This window comes from Notolabrus celidotus, chromosome 19, assembly GCF_009762535.1.
Source record: "Notolabrus celidotus isolate fNotCel1 chromosome 19, fNotCel1.pri, whole genome shotgun sequence".
NCBI classification, from domain to species: domain Eukaryota; kingdom Metazoa; phylum Chordata; class Actinopteri; order Labriformes; family Labridae; genus Notolabrus; species Notolabrus celidotus.
In genome coordinates, this window is record NC_048290.1 from 20,943,349 (window position 1) to 20,967,734 (window position 24,386).

Consider the following 24,386-nt stretch of genomic DNA (forward strand, 5'->3'; position numbering starts at 1 on the left):
GTTAACAAAAACAAATATATTAAAGTGATCATACACTTATTTAAATGTACCTATGAAAATTGTATTCCATTACTACCAAAGTCTGTTTTGCTAAATGCTGTTTACCTATAAACGGAAGTCCCACCTTTGATAAGAGATATAGCCAGTCATGGTTTGGGATTTTGGGGTGGCAACTGGGGCGACCAATCAGATATCAAGGGAGTGCTCATGCCATTCTTGTCCACCCCTTCGATTGCGCCCCTGCTGCTACAAATATAGATGTAATTTTTAAAAACAGATCTGACAAAGTGAAATTTCCCGAATCTGATGAGGAAGTTATTTGGAAAACCTCCAGGAGAAAATGGCTCGGAACTATTTTTAACCCCGGATTAATACATATGCTGCACAAGTATTTTGAGCAGCAGGATGTTGCATCTGTGATCCACTCAAATATAACCACTGTGTATTTAAAAGACAATGCCAGGCAGTGCAACAGTGTGACTCATTGATGTGATTTAATGTTTTTGTTCTGTCACAAAAGCTCCATGGCAGAAAAGGTCTTTGGCTAAACACACATTGCTGGTGTGTTCTTTTATGTTGTGCTACTACTTTTGGTAATTTCTTCAATGCTTGAAACATGAATATGAACAAAGAAACATGGAAGTATATGTTTTTTTTGGTTTTCTTTCCTACTTGTAGAAAAATAAAAGATGTTAAACAACTCTGTTTACCTGCTAGTTAATGAAAACTAATGTACAGTGAGACTGTGATTACAGCTTGGCTCATACTGGGTCACACACAGTAGCTAAATAAATGGGCAGGGCGCGTGAACACTAGCTAATTCAAGTTCTGAGTGGCTCGTGCCGGGGGCGGGGCGTGGGAGGATCAGGCCGGGTGGTCCACTGTGACTCTCTCTCTCACCAGAGGAGGCAAGAGGACGGCAGCAGGGAGGGAGGAGAGCGCTCTCGCTGTCTGTGGAGGACAGAAAAACGCATGATTGCCTTCAGAGAAAATGATCTGAATTTCTCCCCCTCTTTTTCAAAGACAGACACGCGTGCTTGGATGGAGGTAAGACACTTTTTTCTTCTCACCATCAAACAGCTAACCTCAAAGGCTGAGTGACTTCAAATTTCCATAATGGATAATTATGATTGTTTTTGATTAATTTCAATCAAGTGGAGGAAGTGGCGATTGTTTTTAATAGGCCTGATTAGAACATTGTGAAAATTGCTTTTCTTCATCATCAATGGAAATGCTAATAATTCATGCAGTGTTTGATGCATAAAGAAAACTATTTCATTATAATGAACAAAGACTATTAGGCTGGGTCCCTTTGCTGCGTCAAACTTAGATTTAGAACATTTTTCCTCAACAGGTCAAACATGTTGCTCTAAAACAATTCAAAGTATTTAAATATTTATAGACTATAGAGAGGATGATGAATGGTTAAAGTTTTAGGGGACTGCAAGGGCTTATGGTTTGGATCTAAGGAGAATTACACATCACACTTGGAGGTTAGCACTTGCAATAGCAATGGCTTGAATGGATGAGAGCACAAAACACTTATATGTTCTTTCCAAAGGGCACTGTGCAGCTTTAGTGTTCAAGGTTGATAAAACATAATGATTCATGTCACAGAGTTTTGAATTATGAACTTCCTGCAATGACTCTTCCCCCTTGAGAGAGCAGCATTTAAGAAATGGACTACAAACATGCAGTCATTCATCATGATGTACTGCACTGCTCAGGAGACCTGACAGAAACAGTTTCACTGTGGTGTTTGTGGAAACAGATGATACATGAACTGCTGTACTGGCAGCAGTTTAGATTACAGTGTTGAGAATATTCAGGTGTTTCTTTTTGAAAGGATGTTTGGATGTCATGTGTTTAAAGGCTTGACTTTAAGGGAACTAATGTATTTAAAATGGGAAATCCAGGAGTTTCCTCTGAGGTGGTGTTGTAGTGGAACAGATGTGTTTTAGAAATGTGACCGTATTCTTGTTCGAGCCTCTCATAGGATTTGTTATCAATTTAATAACACTGTACATCATTTCTTAGTGGATTTTGAAGTTAATGATCTCACAAATTAAGGAACTTAAAGACATCTACATGGGCTACAGAGATTTCTGATTGGTTATTTCACCATCTACTTTCATAATAAGTCAACTTATCAATAAAACAACAAACTGATCATTCAACAAATACTTCACTGATGATGAAGTGATACAAATATTATGCCAATTAAGTTATTGTTCTTAGGCGATAGCATTTAATCACAGTGTTGCAGGTTAAAAAGTCAGAAAAAGTGCTCAGACTTCATCTTTTTGTTGTCTGACTAGTCTGATATATATCTCACAACACTCAAAGAAAACAGTAATGAATATGGGCTCTAAAAGTTTCATTACCAAGTGGAAGCAAAACAAGGATTTTAACAAGAACAGGAGTATCTCATCTGCTGCATTGACAAAATGTTGTCATTAATATTACCTACCTCTGAGACAGTAAAGCTGTCCTATGCTTATGAGCTGCAGCTCTGATTAAATATCCCCATGGTCAGGCTACATTAAGCCATTTAATAAGCCTGCTAATATTCTCTCTCCTAAAACAGAATCCTAATTATGAGTCCAATCAGAGATTTATTTGGCTGACTTTATTCACCTCCGTAACGGCCTCTCAGGCTGGGGAGGCTAACGGGAAAGTTTCTTCAAGGGTAATACACTATCTCTGCATGAGACCCCATAATGCAATAAAATGAGCAGTACCCTTGAATTTCAGATGTAATGGTATCCGCTGGTGGCTTTCAATCTGATAGGCTATCCTCTGCGAGATGCATTGGATGTCATTGTATGTACGTATGAGCTGCTTATCAGCTGATCAAAGGCTCTCAGGGATGCAACAAGACATAGTACTGAAATCAAGATCAGAAAAACAATCAGCTCTTCTGGTCAGGTTTGTGAACACAAGGAATTTGAGTCTGGTTTGTATTGCATTTAGTTTTATGATGCAGCTTAAAACAAGGACAATAAGCTTGCCAGTTATGAACATGAAACTGCTGTATGCAGGTGAACATATATAAGTACTGCTATGTATATGTATTACCCTGTTGGGTTACATACTTGATTCTGATTCGTCAAAACCCCATAAATTAATTCTGAACAGCAACAGTGACACTAGGGACAACCTAATCACACTCAGCATATCAAATCAATCCACAGAGAACAGTCCAGCACATTTCATCTCTGCCTGTTGACACTGAGGTAAAAGAAACACGCATATGCTTCAATTGGTATATTAAATTGGTAAACACTGTGGCAAAAAGGTTAGTGTGTTCTCTCAAATGTGAGAGCAGCCTGAGGAGCCACTGGGCCCCCGACCATCTCTGAGAGGGAAAAGTGATGTAACATCCTGTCCTGCAATCCAGGCAAACAGCAGCAGAGCTGAGGGGTATCTCTGCATTGCCAATCGCTGTACAATAACTCAAACCATAGGCGGGAGTAGCAACAGTGTTAAGCTGTGCCTCATTTATTGTTATTGTCAGCTGCAAAGCTCAGAGAAGGAGGAGAGGTGAATGAGGACAAAAATGTCAACATAAATATTCCTGCAGAAGCCCTGTTCACCTTCTCTAACATTACCTTCAGTGGAAATGTGCAGTTTGACGTCATTTGTAACAAAAAAAATAACAAAAAACCCTTTAACCTTACCTTCATTTAAGGATATTCTATTTAAAGCTAGGGTTGAGTGCCACAGTAAACTAGCATGAACTTGAATGTAGCATTTCCTCAGGACTCCGTCTAACCCCTCCCCTCAGAGCGCCTCCAAAACAATGCCCCTGCTGACATGCACGATTGCCCTGATTCGTGACCATATGATCGTGACTTATTCAAAACTGGTCCTCAGCACATTGTTTGTGTTTTGCACTATGTAAACTCATGTCTCACTCAGCGGTAAGAAAACACCAAAACATTATCATAGTGAAAGTTAAAAACACAAATATAAAATGTAAACACAGGAGGCGGGCAGAATGGCAGGACGGGATTTGATTGGTTTCATAATTTGGCTCCTGATGGCAGGGATTGGTTGGTGTTTTTCCAGGTTTACTCCAGCTGTAGATAGCAGCTTTTTTTGCTCTTTTTTAATAACACATTGGGCCCGATCTACTAAAGGTTTGCGTATATAAAAACATGTGCGAACTTGATAGCTGATGTACTAACTGGGTGCACTAAGGATTGTGGCTGTCAAATGAGCAAAATAGCATGCGCAATATATTTAGCGTGTTTGTCGTCATGAATATGCAGACTATATGCAGATTATCAGAACGCGCAAAATACTGAGAGGAGGAGATGCAAATATAACTAATTATCACACACATTGTGATTTATCAAACCTGCGACCATTTGCAGGTGCTGTTTTTGCGCCTATATTTAGCACGTTTGAAAGGCAGGTGCAAACTGGCACAGTGTTATGCACAAATGGCTGCGGTCACTGTGGCGAGAAGGAGTCATAAATGCAATGACAGACAACAGAGAGAGAGAATCTCCCGTGCGCATGTCAACATATTTGGACTGTCAGAAATAAAAATAGTAGAGGCATATCATCTATTCAGCAATGCCATTTTTCCCTTCCAATCCCTCTTCATTCGCCAGTTAATTAATAATTTTGAAGTAATAAAATAATCTTTAAATCAACATTTTCATGTCAACATGTGGTACATGCATAATAAATGGGATTATGTATAGTGAACAGGTTATTATGCAAGGTAGAATCCAGACTGTGGGGATTCTAATTCTACTAAACCACCTCTTCACTATGCATTATCCTAGTCTGTAACAGGTTTTATAATCACAAGGAGAGTCAAAGTTTAAATAAATATGGCATGAAAAGATTCTTGTTTGATGGTAACGATTAAGAATTGGTCATACTTACCTTTAATTTGTTGATTAGACATATTATTAAACCTACTACATGATACCGTTTTTACATAGCTTCTTTTTCTGCTAAGTCCAAAACCTCAGGATGTTAAGCGTGATATCATTGGAGAAAGCTGAAAGTTGTCACATTTCAGAATCTTAAATAAGCAAATATTTGACATTTTGATTGATCAATGACCTTAAAAATTAATCTATTATATTTGCTCTAAAAGGGTAGATTAATCAAATACTTTGGCATTTAGATGCACCATTTCAGTCATTGATTGACATTTCTGTTTCATCGGGCTTTCTGTTCTGTTCATTCCACAGCTGACTAGAAGTGTACAACTCTTTGATTTTATTTTGTTATCAAGGGAATGCCTTTTTGTCAGAACATAAGCAGCTCAAAAACGTTTTCATATTTCCTCATGATTATCCTTTAGATGAGGAAGAAAATTATACATGAGACGTAGTTCTCACTGGATGAGGCAGAAAGGCTGTGAAGGCATTCAGGAATGGAATAGATTGAAAAGGTCATTTAACGCATTTTACAGTCATTCATCATCTTGTCACAGCACTGTCATCACCCTGACGGTTACGTTCTTGAACATGCATGAAAGAAACATGAAGCAGAGGCATGTAGGGGTGTTTATAGTGTAGAGCCTCCTCTTACTCTTAACTCGTGAATAACAGCAGCACGGTCAGCGGCACAAAGCTTAGAAAAGCATTATGGCAATAGTGTGTAACAACTCTACTGTCTTATTGTCTTTATTTACAGATTATGCATGCAAATGTGTAGACTGTGGGTGAAGTAACATATATTTAGAATCAGAAGTGTTCTGCTTATGTTTGTTGTACATATGGTCCACTTTTAATTCATCCAAACAGTCTGCAGAGTAAAATAGAATGGACCCAGCTGTAATGCAATCCCAGAACCTATCAGCAGTTATGCAACCAAGATTAATGTCTTCAAAAATATCATTTGTATGCAAGAGCAGCCAACAATCTACTTTAAGAAGTCATCTCAATTTTCACTTCTAAAGCTACTTGTCAAGCTGTGAACGATAACAACACATGGGGAAGAAAGTCTTTGTCATAAGACTTTTACTGTTAAATGCTGATTAACTTGGAGTCCCCCAAAAGTTTTTATTACTCTCATGGTCATCTGAATCAGAAGAAATAGGATCATGATTTTCACTTTTTTTGAGCTGATACAACTAACCAATTATAACCTGCTCCTGGTTGGTGATGCCAGTGAGATTACAGATATCAGGTATCTCAGAGTGTGTAGTTTATGCACACCTGACTGTAAAACAGACTAAGATTAGTGCCCAAAGATGCAAATTAGTATTCTATACATACCAATTTTAAGTGAAATCACTGTTGTTAACAAAGAATAATACAGAATACAGACCTTACTTTTTTTTTATGAATACAGGAGCACCCCTGTGAATGTACTAATACCTTTAAAAAAAATCTTAATGCAGCCACTGAGCAGCCAAACTAAGCATACTCATCAGATTAACATCAAAAGTCCAAATGTCCGTGGCACAACTGATGTCACTGATGTTGTCAGTCAGACTGGGAATGTATGCATAGAGGCTACTTCTCAAAAGCAGCTGCAAGTCAGTCCAGTGTTCCACATACACAGTTAGCAGGTGTGATCCTTCGTCTCCTACCTTGGGGAACATGATTGGCAATTAAGTGCTTTAAATTAATTTATTTTGCCATGAAGTGCTTTAGCCTTTGATTTGTCAGGTACATTTTTTGCAGTCTGTAATGTGAGCTGCTGTTTTGTATTTCTTCTATGCATCTTCACTGTGAGGCCGACTTCTCAGGTGACTTAAAGTTTGAGGATATTTGCTCCTCCTGCAATACTTGCATCAGTTTTGAAGGTTACAATCGTGTTATCCTCTAAAACAGTGAAAATGTACACACAGATAACATCATGTTTACTCTCTCATCAGCTTGTGCCTGTTTTATTTTCTGGATGTAATTGTGAGTCACATACCACTACCTACTGTGTTAGGTTGTTCAGGCTTGTTAATAATAGAATAGAATAGAATAGAATATCTTTATTGTCATTGTCACAAGTACAACGAAATTAGGTGCAATCTTATTCCAGTCCAAAAAAATATGTAAAGTAAAGCAGCTTTTATCTTAGTTTTCTTCTTTTATTTTCCAGATAAAATTGTAATAGTGGAATAATGAACAATGTAAGGTATTATGTATAGTCAGCTGGTGGTTATTCAAATAGAATCCTGACAGGGTGAACACAGTCCCCTCCACTTTGCATTGGGATCTTGTCCACACTGAGTACACCATATCAAGTATGATTTAAAGATGTTTTCATTGATTTCAAATGATTTATTTATACAGTTAAAAAAAGAGAAAAGTTCCTCTGTATTGACAGTCGGCAGTGCTTCCATAGCAACAGCATTCTATCAGTCAGGTCACGCACAGGTTGAATTAACATGAAGCTTGATATTTTCATTCACAGTGAAGTCAAAACACTAGTCTTTTTTCTGTTGGCAGAAATAACAGCAGCACCTGTTTGAGGTGTTCCTCTCTGTAACCTTTCTGGTTGCATTTTCTTCTCACTCAACCGGTCTTATAAGACTGACAAAGTCCATACCATGTTGTGGTTTGTGGTTGCTTTGTGTCTGTTTTCTTCAATTTGTTCCACGCCTCTTTCACTCAGCTTTTGTGTTTCTGCCCTGTTTTCACACTTCTCATCTTCTTCTCTCTGCTGGTGACTGGTCAGCGGACAGGCATTAACCATGAATCCAAAGCTCTGTGCTCTTCAAATAAATTGAGTGTAAAATTAAAAATGTCCTCCCTGTTGTCTACTGATGCTATCAGTATGTAAGGTGTTTGTCACACTAGAAAGAGGTGAAATCAGACAGCTTGATTTGATATGTGTGACCAGTTTATCCCTAGTGTAACCTTTGCTATTCAAAATTAATAACGATTGTTATGGGGATTTGACCAATCAGAATCAAGTATTTAACTCAGCCGGATTAGAACAAAATATTCTCTTTAACAGTCCACTATCTATCATGCATTCCCTTGCAACAATCATAACCTGCTGGTTGACTGAAAAATAGTTAACGGTTTAGAGAAAGAACTTGGCATTTGGAAAAGGGTTTTAGAAAAAAAGGATCACTGGTCTGTCTTAAATTAAGTTTTAATTCACAAGTTCTGTGCAAGTACATTCATGATACCTCATTCACATAATGTTAGGTAACTCAAAAAAGAGGTAAGTACTGACTACTTGGTTCAGAGAGGAACCCAAACCCCATTCTCCTGGCTCACAGTCAGCTGTATGTTTGAACCATAAATTCTCACATTTGCACTCTTCATTCCACCCAACTGACTCTACAGTCACTTCAAAATAATCAGCTTAAAGACAGCTCCCAGGAATAAGACCACTGACAAAGTGTCTTTTTCTCAGGATGTGGGCACATATTAATAAAATGTAGCAAAGCAGCTTGATGTCAATTGTGCCACCTGTCTCAGACACACTGTTCTGTGTGTTAACTTTAGGATGAATGCTGCTTCCCTTTACAAACACACTGCGCCACCTTGACACTTGTTGTGAGCTGCCGCATAAATCTAATAACGCCTGACCTCTCTGACACTCCTTGATAACATTATTTAACTTGCTCAAATAGATTTTTCCGTCCCACCTCAGATCATGTAAATATATTTCCTGTGAAGAGGCTTTTCAATGTAGACACCGCACACAGGTGGGCTGAGAGAATAAACTTTTCAAATGCAGCTAATCTCTTTGCGCAGATACTTCAGCGCGAAGAGAAATCTCATTACAAGCGAAAATGTATTTCAAATATCACCTTGTCTAGCTCTTCAGCGGAAACAATCTGAGGTATCCATTCACCGCCTATTTCATTTCCATTCTCCCTCTGGCTACTGAGCCCAGCATCGAGTGTTTATTTGGGGGAGATTTCGTTCCGCCTGGTATGCGCAGTAAGCGAAAGCCTTTGATCCGATGCAGGAACATATGACAAGCATGACTGTGATCTCCGAAGGCTTTATCGCAGCTGCTTTTTCATTTTTTACTCCTCGCCGCCGTTTATCTCGCTCGGTGACATCTAAGATCCCCAACACGTACACAGAGAGTGGTACTTAGTGGGTCTATCAGTGGTCCAAGCCTTTGCCTTTGTAATAAAGTGCCCTCCTCAAGGTCCAATTCCTGGCCTGTCATCTGGAGGTTGAGTTAGAGTACAGCTCAAAGACACAGGGCCTTCAAGGGAAGCCATCACAGTCTGGCGTTATAAAAGTTATCCTTGCTCTCATTTATCTCTGTAACCCCTGTATGAACGACTTGTTTTCTCATAACACCACAGATGATTTTCTTTCCCCCCCTAAGGATTAACATTGCGGCAGTGCTGTCTTTGTCTTTACCCCTTTGCCTCTGATTAGATCTTCTTTCCCTTTTTCTCTTTCCCCTATAATCCCTACCACCTCCAGACTGTTTAACAGCTCTATGACCTTCACAGTGTCTTTAATGGATCTTTGATGGTGCAGAGTTAAACTTAAGTTAAATATTAATAACAGTATGTTTAATAGACATCAGTTGATTTCTTGCAGAGACAACAAAAAGACATCAGGCTGTAATTTGTAGGAGATGACAAGGAAATTATGAACGCCACTTACAAACAGTTCAATCGAGCATTGCTCCTGTCTGTTCCATGTATCTGTGCAACAGGATGAATTTGCAAAAAGAGGCTGTGTCCCCTGAAATCAAGAGATATTTTTACCCTTTTCTAATGACAGGGAACTGTTATTATGCCCTAACCAATTTAACTTCTTAATGTGTTCTGTTTAATGTGTGATGTTTCCATTTGTTCTCACAATGCTAAAGTAAGAACAGCACTTAAGAAGTAATCGGCCTGTTTGGGGTGTCTATAAAAGCTGGGGTGTTAATCACGCTTTATCTCTTTCCTTGTTTTGACAGGTTTCCTTCGACAAAGCCTTTCAGCATGTCTGAACATGACTGCTACATAAAAGATGAATGTACAAGCTATTAAGCTATTCTGGACTAAATATGACAAATAATGGCGGTGCCTCTCCCTCCTAATGTGACATCCTGCTAAAGAAACCTGACAAAGACTGTGTGAGTGGTGAGGAATGGGCAAGATCTGCTACAGCTGGGAATAAACTTACAGAGCAGCTTATGGGGCAGGAAATGCCTCAACTTCTGATTAAGGAGCAGAAGAGGCAGAGGGCTGAAGCTGCTTAAGGAAAAACTTGTGCTCAAATCTGCATTGAATGGACTACAATGGTTCCCTCTGAGAACATCAGTGTTTTCTCTGCAGCAGAGACCTGTTTGAATTGCAGCTCCTCCACCTACCCACCAATGGATGTAGCGAAGGCAATGTTGTTGGGGTTACTGCTGGTGGTGTTTGTTGTGTTCGGGGTCCTTGGCAATATCCTTGTCATCCTATCAGTGTTGTTTCACCACCACTGGCGCTCTGTGACGCATTATTTCATTGCCAACCTGGCTGCTGCAGACCTGCTGCTCAGCTCCGCAGTCCTGCCGTTCTCCGCTACCTCTGAGGCTCTTGGCAGATGGGTGTTTGGCCGCTCCTTCTGCAGCGTCTGGGCCGCTCTGGATGTTCTCTGCTGCACTGCCTCCATCCTCAGTCTGTGTGTGATATCAATTGATCGCTATCTTGCTGTCAGCTACCCTCTGCGATACCCTGCCATGGCTACAGGACGGCGAGGCCTGACTGCGGTGGCTGCTCTGTGGGGACTCTCAGCAGCGATATCTGTGGGTCCTCTTTTTGGGTGGAAGGAGCCAGAACCAGAGGATGAGACAGTATGCCGCATAACAGAGGAGCCGGGCTATGCTTTGTTTTCAGCTCTTGGATCTTTCTACATACCTTTGGCCATCATCCTGGCCATGTACTGCCGTGTGTATACTGTGGCAAAGAGGGAGACAAAGACCCTCAGGAAGGGCAGTGAGGGAGAAGGGGTTGAGACGGAGGGGGTGACACTGAGGATACACAGAGGGAATGCAGCTCATGCAGAGAAACAGGAAGAAGAAAAGGTTGAGAAGCAACATAAATGCTCCACTTTTTCCCTGCCGAGGATGCTGAAGTTCTCAAGAGAAGAGAAAGCAGCCAAAACTCTCAGTGTTGTTGTTGGCTGCTTCATTCTGTGCTGGCTCCCTTTCTTCGTGGTTTTACCCATCGGTACGTACCTTTCAACCTCTTCAATTTTTGACTTGGCATAAACCCAGCTTGTGACTTTTCATGTATTGTTATTCTATTTTAGTCTCAAAGCCCAAACTTTGTTTCTCTGAGAGATAAACCCCTGGCAATGTTCTAAAAATCAGTAAGGTTGTACCTGAAGGATCCTAAAGGACATGTTTGTCTCTGTGAATCAGAAATAATCTGTCCCCAGGAAGGACAGTAAAAAGGATTTTCTACTTCTTTCTTCAATTTTGAAGCTATGCTCACTGTTTTTGTAAACATTAGACCTTAGAGGGATGAAAAGATATAAACAAAAAAGTTAAGTAACATCCACTTATGAATAGCGTTAACATTCACTTGTTTACTGCCAATACAGCTTCTCCATTATCAGGCCTCTTAACATGAGAAGGCTGTGAGTCCTAACAATCAGTTATGTCTGTTTGACAAGGTTAAAGCAAAAACATGTATAGTTAGGGTGAGAAATACATCATGGGGTGCTGCAGATTTAGTTTGGGTGTCAAACTGGTCTCCCAGGTATAGATTCTTTGTTATTTTGCTCATCCATCTCCCATGAAGCACCACACCATGTGGGCCGTTGGTTAATCTCTACAGCATAGGTCACTAACTGATGGACCGAGAAGCCGTCCCATATGGACCCGGACCTACAGCCAAAACAGAGGGTTCTGATATAAAATCTGACGGGCGCTTCTATGTTAACCGGTGCATCTTTTGTCATCGTTACAGCAGTGGTTGAGCAGATGAGGAAACATGCAGACCAATTGCATGCAAGTTAAACCATCCCACGTGATACTACTCAGCCAATCAAGTCTGTGCATTCCAGGCGATAAACATAATGACCATACAGATCAGACAGATGAGAGAGTTAGAAGCAAGTAACACGTGAAAAGACGGTGGAAAGAAAAAGACAGATAGCGATACATTTAGAGGAAACAAAGGGAGATATACAGAGGAATGAGACGGAGAAACGGAGCAATACAGACGACTGCGCTAGTTTAGAAACTAAGGAACAAATGGCTCTCAATGAAAGAAAAGTGAGGAGCAAAAATAGAGCATTTAATTCATAAAGGACAGACTAATTCCTGTTCATACTTCCCACTGGGAGCACTAAACCAGCGTACATCATATGAAACCGTGGCACTTATTAAAAGAGCCAACGTGAAACGGCATTATGAGACAAAACATGAAGGTTTTGAACAAACATACACACTCAGATGTTATGTGAGTTCTGAATGATTGGGACCCCTGACTTCCACCGGTTTGGGAGTTTAGTTTAACACCTCAGTGTTTATTGATCTAAGTGTGTCATCAGTTATTATTATTATTAGCCAATTATTATTTTTAACCTCTGATTTAAATTAAAATCCTTAGTTTTAAAGAGACCTCATGAAAAATAACATCAAATTTTAATGGAATGTAAGCTTCTTTCAGGGATTTGAATTCAGTCATTACAGTTGCTCTATACACAATAAGTTATACAAATACAATAATAAGCTATGTAGAAAATTAATAAATGGTTGAAGTCCCCAGAGATCAGGAAGAGTTCACTCTGGTGGTCTGTCTGGACTCTGGCTATGGCAGCGTTGAGAACGTTGGACACCGTAGTCGGGTTGGCAGAGAGGGGATGTAAACAGCTATCAGTATGACATGTGAGATCTCCCTGTGCAGATAACATGGTCGAAGGCCCACAGCGTTCTCAGTGCTATCCCGGTCTGCCCGGACAGTCTGGAAGCCGTCAATGGAGACGTTATGGTCGGGAATATCCTGATGCAGCCACGTTTCGACAAAGCACAACATGCCACATTCCTGAAATAATAATTATTATGATAACACAATAAGAGTCACACAATGTGCCTAACCTTGAGTAAATGTCTAAAGCAGAACTTAAAATGATTGAGCCCCTGCATACATTTCAAGAAAGTTATACCTTCATAATGGTATTCTTTTGATCTAAAACGGGTTATGAATGAAACATTAATTCACATCATAATAAGAGCATGAAAGATTTCTATGACACTTATTTCCTATCATCTCTGTTCTAGTGTGTAAGAAACAGTAATTGAAATTGTAGAGAAGGAAAGCTGAATGTAAATTGCCTAATTAAGGATTAATTCAGTGTTGAAGCTAAACCTCACTGATGATGTGGGCTGAAGTGAACAATATAAGGAGCCCGTTGAAAAAAGCAAATGTCCCTTAAGCCAGATTTCCTGAACTATAGCTTCAAAAAAGAGTAAGAGTCTGTCAAGAAAAATTGATAACACTGATGTTATCATACATGTGAAAGGGGGCCAGAAACCCGCCATTATAAACCTTATCTGGAATCTTAATAGCTTCTTAAGTAACTCTTATTGCTTGACTGAGATAAGAGAATGTCATTGGGGACCAGTGTGTTTAAAGGATAGTAGTGTGTCAGCAGTTTGCTCCCTGTGCACAGATTGTGCGATTATTGCTGAAACATGTATTTAGTTACACACACTGTACTCTTATTGAGAGATGGAGCAAAAGATGGAGGAGACGTGAGTGAAACACAGTATCGAAACAAATAAAGGGCTGTGTGTTATCTGTCTTTTCCTTTTTGTGCCTGTGCACATTAATAACTAGCTTTATTATAGCCTGATATTTAATCCTGTTGCAAACAATAGGGAAGCTGTGCTAAAACTGGGATCTGCTGTCTGCCTTCATGGAGCAGCTATTTAGCATTCAATTAACATTCAAACTTAATCTAACTTATTACTGTTTCTTTAAAATCAATATTTGAAAGCAGATGCTGAACTTTGTAGCTTTTTCTGCACTTTCAGCTGTATCATACAGTCCTGCTCAGTTGTCATGGAGATAGGTCTATTTACAGCACAATCTTTATTACTGTAGCAGCCCTTTATCAATAGTGTCAAATGCAAGACTCTTATTCAGAATTGTAAGCTCTGTAGGGAAGGATTGTGAGTAGAGTGGATAAGGTCCTCCAAAAAAAACTGTTTACAAAGTGAGAGTATACCGGCTGTGTTGTTCTCCCCCTCTCATCCTGATAATGTGTGTTTGCTTTATGGCTGAAACACAAGGCCAGCAGGTCATTTTACAGTCACAGGCAAAGGCGCTTGGACTCCTCACAGAGACAGAATAAAGAAAATAATTAATGCTAATTTCTGTTCAATTAATTGTTCACGCTAGGGCAGTAAGCAGGGCTTACTGACAAGTACACAGAATGGAGCCTGGAAACTTAAATTAAATTAAATTAAATTCAAAACCTTTATTTATTCTTGAAAAGACATTGAGGTTTCCCACATTTCCAATGTCGTCGAGATCACAGACACATTCCAAACAACAAACATACAAACAAAATCATTCACAAAATAATAGATACATTAAAAACAGATACAATTTCAGACAGTGGTCTGAGATCAAAGTCTTAAACTTTGCAAAAGAGGGAATGGATATTAACTTTAAAGTCTGTTGGAGGGTATTCCATGATTTAGGGGCATCAATGGAAAATGCTGATCTACTCAGTTCAGTGTTAACTCGAGGTGCTTTCAGAATGAGCCAATCAGAAGAGCGAGACCCATAGGATCCATATTTCCATTCCAAAGAGCTTTCCAGCAAGCGCTTTAAAAATAAACAAAAAACAGTGTTTGTTTCTCCTCTGCTCAAGAGAGGGCCAACCAACCTTCTCATACAGGATACAGTGATGGGTGTCACATCTGTCACCAGTTATGAACCTTAGAGCAGAATACTTAATGTATTCATTTAACAAGCCAAAAGAGACACATGTCTGCTTAAACTCAACCAATTAACCAATCTTTATTTGTAGCGCTACAATTCATGACAAATGTTTTAACAATAATAATAATAATTGATTGGATTTGTATAGCGCGTTTCATGGTACTCAAAGTCGCTTCACAGAAAAATAAAAATAAATCAAATAAATAGAACAGAACAAAGACAGAGGTGGAGCAGGAGTAGGGGTTATGTATTGTGTGCTTTTTTTGAACAGGAAGGTCTTGAGGTGGTTTTTAAATGATGGAAGTGAGTCAGAGTAGCGGATGTTTGGAGGAAGAGAGTTCCAGAGAGTTGGGGCAGCAATGTCAAAGGCTCTGTCCCCCAAGGTGTGGTGCTTGGACTTGATGATAGGGGACAGGAAATTGGCATCTGATGATCCAAGGCGGCAAGATGGGGATTGATGTTTGAGGAGGTCGGTCAGTTATGAGGGGGCGAGGTTATTGAGGGCTTTGTAGGTGATGAGCAAGATTTTGAAGTTGAGTTGGTGCTGTATGGGGAGCCAGTGCAGGGGGTGAAGGATGGGTACTCTGAAGAGGGAGTGGGTGAGTAACCGGGCAGCTGAGTTCTGGACATATTGGAGTTTTTGGAGGTTGGTGGAGGGAAGGCCGTAAAGGATGCTGTTGCAGTAGTCCAGTCTGGCAGTTATGAAGGCGTGTGTGAGTGTTTCAGCAGCAGAGGAGGAGAGAGAGGATCTGAGGCGTGCAATGTTTCGGAGGTAGAAGAAGGATGTTTCGGTGACATTTTCTTAAGAGTCTTTACAAAAAGAGCACGACTAGTTCGTACTCTTTGATTGATCTTTTAGACACCCTATATTAGTCGACCATGAGAATACATGAGGCAACATATGCAAGTAACAGTAGAAGGGAAAAAAATCCTCTAAACCTCCAGCAGCACCAGACTCGTGTTGAACAGCCATCTCTTGAGACTGTGTTGGACTTGGATGATGCAGGAACACAGAGATGGATAGAGGCCAACAGACAGAGCCCCAACAAGAAGACAATGACAGCTCATATAGACTTGTGGTTAGAGTGACAGTACAAGGATGTGAACTACTTACAGGGACAGCAGAGTGAATATATCAGACTGATCCTATGATCCTATTTATAACAGTTAAAATTAAAAGGTCTCATATCAGCATACAATTATGACAATGATAATAGAGGTAGGACTGATAATTTTAATCATAGCAGTTGGAGTCAAGCTGTTTTAGGATTAACCTTAAAGGTAAGGTAAGTCTGATGTTAACAGGGATAGCAGTTAGAACCAGTAGTTAAAGTCCATGATTGCAGGCTGTCTGCTGTAATGATCCAGAGGAACCTACGAGACAAGGGAGTTCAAGAACTTGCACGGAAGACATATAGTTACTTTATAGGGACATGGAGATTGATAGTAAGTGGCATGCAGACAAAAGAGAGAGGGAAAGACAGGAGCTCAGTGTGCCAGATCCCCCAGCACTCAGAGCCTTTAGCAGCAGAACCAAGAGCTGGTCCAAGCCTGAGCCAGCTCTTACTATAAGCTTAATCAAAAAGGAAAGTTTGAAGCATACTCTTTAAAGTAGAAAGGGAGTCTGCCTCCTTGATTCTGACTGGTAGATGATTCCAGAGGAGAGGGGGTTGAGAAGGCTCTACCTCCCATACTACTTTTAGAGTTAACACAAGCAGGGCTGCATGCTGGGGGAGGGATGCTCTGGAGGGATAGTGGGGCACTATGAGAGGGATAGTGGCGCACTATGAGAGGGATAGTGGGGCACTATGGGAGGGACAGTGGCGCACTATGAGAGCTCATCAAATTAATATAATTCTCTTGTGCCAAAGCAGAAAAATGTCCACCTCATAAGAATGCAAAGATAATGTTAGTGTGGTTAATCCTCTGGAGACTGTGAATAGAGTTCATGGTAATTCATCAAGTAGCTCTTGAAACATTTCAACCTGAACCAAAGTGACATAGCGACCAATTTAACATCTAACTGACACGTCTGTGCGACATTCATGGCTAAAAATATTGGCTGAGCATTGAACAGAGAGATCTAACAACAACCCTCCTGTGGTTTAGCAACATTGTTCTACAAAAGCTGTTTAGACCAGAATTATTTGTATAATGTTGCGTGATGGGTTTTTTTGCTCTTTGAACACAAAATCATGAAGGACCCTCCTCCTTCACTGTGCTTCAACTCGGCTGCTCGGGTCTCAGAGGAGACATCAAAAAATTCAATTACGAGTAACCAAATAGACCAAAACACCACTGCGGCAGAACAGGCTTATGCTGTGATATGAAATGAAATAAACCAAACTATTGCAGCATCCTAAGAAAGCTATTATAGATAACAAGCATGAGGCCTAATGGGCTGTAATGCTAGGAGGCATCCTCAGTCACCCTGTAGCCTCCCAAGGCAGCAAGTCATCAGAGAACAGCTCTGCATTTCAATTGAGACGGACCTTCATGGCTCATAGCACAGCGATCATATTAGCTCTGAGGCAAAGATTGTCTGAGATATCTGAAATGAGGGCTTGAACACACACGCGCCTCTTTCTGGGTTGTGTATTTTCTTGAGCTCTGCAGATTGAAAGCCTGTTGTGCTGAAGCACTTTGTTTCCATTCTCCTGCAAGACAGTATATTATCGTTACATAAAGACAAAAAATGAAGTGTGTACTGATCATCAGTGGTGCCATCCAGTGAATAAATCTGCTGTAACGCAGACTGCTTTTGAAAATGTAAATCAAAGATGTGACTTGAAAGCTTTTATTTTCTCAAACAACAAGGGAGGTTTTTCCATTTTTGTGCAGTGGCTTGAGCGTGAACACAATCTATACATATGAATTTGAATGAAGTTGGGAGGAATGAGGTTCAATTGCCTTGAATCAACTGATTAGCTTAGGTATTGGAACACACGCTCCATGAAGCGACCATTTATGAATAACATAATGTGATCTCATGTGATAAATAATTGTATTTCATTGCATCTTGGAAATACTGTTGTAGTCTTGATCTCTATTTAAAATCTGTAATGCTGCTTTGATCCTTTAATGCTTGGGTTATGGACTGTAACAGTACAAGAAGTGCAGAAGTGTTTAGACTACAATTTGGAACCCTGTGAGTTTGGCAATTTGGTATTCATCATTTGATTTTGAAAGATAGAAGTGAAACTGTTTCATTAAAGCTCCTGTGGGGAGTTTTTGATCGGAATGAAACAGACTAAAATGAACAGTGATGACTTTCTGTGACCCACAAGTACAAACAAGACCATCAGCAACAAGATTGGCAATATTTGTCATTTTTAAAGCCTGAAACCTCTGCGAGACGATGTTGCAGTTTCCGAATAACGCGGAGGAAGACCCATGTGCAGATTCAAAATAAAACTGATTTGACATCACAGATCACACGTCATAAATATAATGAACCGACACAGAAGTGAGGAAACAGAGAGGCTGCTATACTAGCAGTACGTACTGATTTGGCCAAAATTCAGTATAGTATGCAATACGTGAACAAGAGCAAAATCTGCAGTATGCCAAAACTCCCCGGCTGTTGCACTGATTTGGGAAAGTTTCACAGTATGCATCGGACCAGTCTCCTCCTTGTACTGTTTCCCATAATGCACAGCGCTCATTCAGCTTTTTCTTTCTTTTGACGGGGGGAACTCGGGGGTGCTGTGAAAACTATTAAAATACATATAAACCACCTCCTAACTTTTTAAATCATAAGTGATGCTAAAGAAGCAGTTTATCTTCCACTTTCCCAAACCTTAAATCCATTTACGTCTGGCCCAGCATACTGCAGAACAGATCCAACAGAACAGTCATACTACATATTAAATTCAAACGCAGTATACAGTATGCAGTACCTACTGCCTACTACATTTGTAGGTAGTATCCAGCAGGCCGTTTTGCAAACAGCCACAGGAACCACTGAAACACTGGAAACGGCATCACAGATCACACGTCGTAAACAAGCGGCAACCTCCGGTCTAAAAATATGAGTCAATGCGGAAGTGTTAAAAGCTGCAGTTCATCGAGGATCCGCTTGAGGCTGGCTCCGGAAGTACCGGAAGTCACATACACACGAATGGGGAAAAGACGATCTTTGCAGCATTAATAAACATGTTTACAGCCTGGTACAAAAGATGAGTGTAGTCTGAATAGCTAATTTCTCGACGTCCTCTCACTGTGAGGGAGTGAATTTTTTTCTAATTCGGCAATTTAGATATTGAGATTACCAGTCTTCCAATGAGAGGCACAGCTGCCTGTGGGAACACTGCAGCTGTTGGCTAGGAGGCTCAAAGCCCGCCTCTTTACGTCACACTGGCTCGACAGAAGCAATATGGCTGCCGCAGCCGATTGGTCTCAAAACAGCTCTTCAGAAACAGATGGGTGACGTCACGGATACTACGTCCATATTTTTTACAGTCTATGGTCGTAAACCAAGTGAACCGACACAGAAGGGAGGAAACAAAGAGGCTGTTTTTGAAATGGCCTGCTACATAATACCTACTAATGTAGTAGGCAGTAGGTACAGCCAAGCTGATAGAGAAACTGCTTCTTTAACATTCACTTATAACTTATAAGTTAAGAAGTTGTTTATATATATATGAAATTTTTTTGTTTTCACAGCACCCCCGAGTTCCCCCCGTCAAAAAAGAAGACAAAGTGGAACGCTTGCTGTGCATTTTTGGAAACAGTACGTGAGGGAGACTGGTCCGATGCATTCTGTGAAATTTTCCCGAATCAGTAGACTGCAGATTTAGTTCTGATTCGCATACTACATGCTGAATTTTGGCCAAATCAGTACGTACTGCTAGTATAGTAGGCGGTTTCGAAAGCAGCCAGAGACTACATACACACACTGGGTAACAATTAAGGACACAGGTGAGACCAACAAGGCACAGGTGAAGACATTCAAAAAGGAGGGGAAAACACAGGACACAGGGAGACATCAGGAAGCACATGACAAAAACACAGACAAGGAATACACAGACATTAGCATATACAAAAAAGGAGAACATATACTAACACGAGGAAAATCAACACATGAAACCATTGACCCTAGAAACTAAATACACCTGAACAGGGACAAGAATACTGAAGCATATTGTGTTCAAATGGGAAAAAAAAAATCTGCTCTGTTTTCTCTGACTAAACAGCATACCGTTATAGTGAAACCTTTTAGCACCTCAAGGCCACACAAGGAAGTAAACATGCCCCAGTTTTTCAGTTTAATCCAGCTTTATTTTGCTTTGGGTTTAAAATATTGGGAGATACCAATGTCTCTAAGTAACATAGATGGTTTTGTTATTAGCTTGCCAACATTGCGCAGGCACCAGAGGACTTTGCAGCTGTTGAATTTCAGATAGGCCTCCCGATAATTCATTCATTCAGAAAAACGGAGCAGATTTTTTTAATTCATTCAGAAAAATAGATCACTTATCTTGTAATTCCAAGATTAGTGATCTGTTTTTCTTGCATGATTTTTTTTCTCATGTGAATACAATACGCTTCCGTAGACACCTGAATATTGCGGTCATATTAATCATAAAGCTCCTGTGAGGAACTTTAAGATTTAGACTGTTTTCGATGTCCCTTTTGAAGAAGCAGTACACCTTATCGCTTCTCTGATCTTGTCTCTACATGTGTAAGTAGTCTTTTCTGGGGAATATCTTCTCCTGCTGTCTTTGAACAGTCAAACATGAGTCTGTGCTGTGGAAAAAAAACACAAAAAAAAATGTTTCAACAGAGCGCAGTTAATCACTTTGTCTGACACGGACACTATGGAAGAGGATCCAGACATAAAGTATAACTTTATGCTGATTGTCCCTTTTGCTTTTGTAGCTCATAAAAATGCATCAGTTTTATTTATATGCTGTTTCATAACCAGATAAAAACTCCTCAGAGGAGGAACGATTCATTCTTAGACCATGGACAGTATTTCATGCTATGAAAGTATTAAGAGTGAATTTATAATCAACATTTTAATATTTCAGACATTTTTTAGCCCAGCCGCAAAGATTTAACCCTTTTAGCCACAAGAGAGAGACATTATCACGAGCTGAAGCATTAAGGTTTACAAAGAAAGAGATGCCAACCCAGAGTACACAGAAAAATCGTGTGCAGGCATAAGGGTAATGCTTCCTAGCTCTAAGAGCGACATGATGTTTTAAGTGGAATAATATTACTTTCTTTTATATTGAGTCGTGTCTGTCTGTGTGTTCTCTAGGATCAATCTTCCCATCCTGTAAGCCTTCTGAAACCATCTTTAAGATAACCTTCTGGCTTGGTTACCTCAACAGCTGCATTAACCCCATTATTTACCCCTGCTTCAGCCAGGAGTTCAAGAAAGCCTTCCTTAACGTGCTGCTCGGTCGCTGCCTCAGGACTGGGGGACTCGTTACCAAACCACAAGGACACATCACCGCCTATTCATCTAGTCTGGGCCCTGCATCTAACACCTCTGTTCTCCCAGCCCAAAGACGTGTATCTGTCGCCCCATGTGGTTGTTGCAGGCCACTTTCAACCTCTACAACATCTGTAGGTGGTCCAGATCAGGCACAAAGGGAACAAATCCAGAGGAAGAGTCTGCTGAAGGCTTGGTGTTACTCAGCAAGTCAAACATCAGTACCACAGAACCCCTCCAGTCATGGATCAGCTAAGGTCTTACGCCTTTCTCTAGGCGTTACAGGAGAGGCTGTTTGATTGGCATGTCAAGATAAAAGAGGAAGTTTGAGCATCACCAGACTTGTACTTCGGCTTTGCCTCGGGGAACACTTGTGCGCAACTGTTGCATGCATATTTATTTTCCTTGGGGGCAAGGTTAGCTGAAAGTGACTTGCCTCCGAGGACACAGGAGATAACTCTACTGCCCTAAGGCTTCATGCCAGGGTAAATGTCTCAAGTGTCAAATAAAATGAATAACATTTTGTCTGTGCTCAACCGCCCCATAGAGCTGCTTTGGAACAGAGCTCTGCATGCGTAAGTAGACAACTGCTGGGTATGAACACACAGCGCAGGAAATTTAGTACCGCTTTATTTAAAAAGTGCGGGATAAAAATCCATTCTGCGAGTATGGACATATGTTAGTGGGAATGAGTGCTTCGGGAAAGGCATAAAAGGGATAATAGCATCTTATTGAAATGACATTGCAAAAGCACTCCAGAGACAGCATTTCCAGAAACACTGGTGGTATTTCTGCAGATTGCACAAAGGCCCGAGGGAAGGAAATGCATAAATCCTGGTACAATTACCATTCACCAACAGTTCTGAGAAAGTGAAAGCTGCAGGAGAAGTGTGTGTATTCATGCTCTGTATTAAAAGGATGAGACACTCATAGGCTTTGATAATGAAATACTGTATCTGTAAAACAGAGATTTTTTTGCTGAAAAGGAGAATATGAGCTGATTTTAGTTTGGAGTAAATAACAGAAAAACAAAACAGAGCACTTCAGTCTTTAAGCTCTTTATCCTGGCCCTTTGAGGCTTTCAGTGTTTGTTTATAAGACTGTTGAATAAGAGTTAGATAGGAGAAGGCAACTTTGAAGAAAAAGCAAGAATAGGCAGGATTTTAAAAGTGTCCAACCAAAACAATGACAAAGCAATTCCCCAACACTTGCAAATGTTCACCTTGTGACTAGTACGCAATTGACCAATGGTGACTGTTGTCATGGTTTACTATATCTCACTTGCCAGGACAGGATTTAAAAGAATAGAGCAACAAAAATGCTTTAAAAATGACTACCCAAGCATTACATCAACCTTTTTTGGGGTGTTGCATTTTCTGGTGTCATGAAATAAATGAAAAGGTCTTAGAAGGACTGAGTACAGTCCCACTGAGAGTAAGGTCACTTGTGTGAACACTGCAGAAAAAAACCTGATGCATGACAAACTCCAGCAGCTGAGCCTGATGTCTTTGTCTGCCTGTAACTTGCATTTCAACTGAATGTTGTATGTTGCCTTAAAAGCGAAAAACAACACTGAAAATCATCACTGACATTTTAGCATCTTTATACTTGATAAGAGAACTTGAGAACAAACATTTGCTTATTTACACTTCTTAAAGGTATGGCAACATTTTCATTTGACAGGTTAACTGATGTCTTAAGGTGAGTTCAGACCAAAACTAAGTTGAATTCTAAGTGTGGCAAGAGCACATAGATAGTCAATGGAAAGATGGGAGTTGTGACCCAGTGTCGCAGAAGCCTATCAGATTTGTCCTGGGATGCATCAGAAACAATCTGATCCAACCTCCATTCAACATAGAAAAGTTTCAGACTTGTCCTCTTTTGGACCTTGTGATGCAATTAAACCACAGGGATATCTGCTTATTTTCTGTTCATACTGATGTAATGAGTGCAGACTGTGTGTGCCTTCCCATTTAAAATAAACTGAGACTCCCTGAGAGGGGATACTGTTTGCTTCTCTTTTGGTCTGAGCAAATATGAATGATCCAACACTCACACTCGTGCCATCGCCGGGCAAATATTTTACACTCTTAGTATGAGCACATTCGTACCAACTGTGGTTTGCTGTGGCTTTTGGGGGTAATATCTGTATTTTTGAAGCCAAATTTCTCCCTTTGTGCATGTGTATACCTTTAAATTGTTCATCATAGTTCATATTCATTTAATGAGTCTTGAATGGCGCCTTAGTTCTACTTGAAATAATTGTTGCTTTATGATTGATGGACTCTACTACAGGAGATCCGTATGGTTCAAAGTAAAGACTGGCATTATAAAAGATAACTTTATCTTCAAATAATGTGAGTATAAATCATTTAGTATGCAATGAAATATAGTTCTATGTCATGAGTCTATGTTTAGTTCAGTTTCCATGGGTTCCTTGTTTTGGTTTCTCCTGTGTTTATTCTGTATAAGTTATTATTTTTTTCCCTTGCAGATTATCATGAAAAATGTCAACACAGAAGAAGACCTCAATTAAAATTAATGAATTCAAATCCCTCTTACCTGTCACAATGAACACTTACAGCTTTACAAAGGGGTGCAGGGATTCTGTTATTTCATTAGTGTGTCTATTGTGTGCCAATGCTGTCTGTCTTTCATGAAATGAAGTGATCTATGAATTAGAAAACAAAGCCTAATACTTAAAGACACATTATGTATTCTAATGTTGAGATAATGTTTGTTTCATTGGAAAACACCTTGTGAACATTCACTAATACAGCAGCTTAAACAAACATGTTTCTGACTGTCTTATCTTTTTTTAAGAAGTTGTCACACATTTCTTCTTCGTTAGTAATCCTCTGCTCCCTTCTGGTACAAACAGATTTGCTTTTATCTGCTGTGCTCGGATTAAAAGGTATTTCTCTCCCCTGCAGACATCACAACAGAGATGAATACCTGAGTGTGCTTATCGGAGAAGAGCAGGCAGGATGCTGAAAGAAAATCTCGGAGACACATGATTTGTCATTTTTTGCTCACCTTGGGTTAGGGCACATTGAGAAAGAGATCCTTCCGTCTGTGTTGCTGTTGGAGATTTGTATTCAAGGCACT

General features: G+C 40.1%; 1 protein-coding gene across 1 annotated transcript; it reads left to right on the forward strand.

Moving 5' to 3' along the window:
- The first annotated feature begins 929 nt into the window (after positions 1-929).
- On the forward strand, positions 930-24,063 carry adra1ab (adrenoceptor alpha 1Ab). The gene is made up of 3 exons (XM_034709902.1): positions 930-1,047; positions 9,865-11,104; positions 21,102-24,063. Exons 2-3 carry the CDS (start codon positions 10,189-10,191, stop codon positions 21,575-21,577), a joined length of 1,392 nt encoding a protein of 463 aa, XP_034565793.1. The 5' UTR covers positions 930-1,047; positions 9,865-10,188; the 3' UTR covers positions 21,578-24,063.
- The last annotated feature ends 323 nt before the right edge of the window (positions 24,064-24,386 follow it).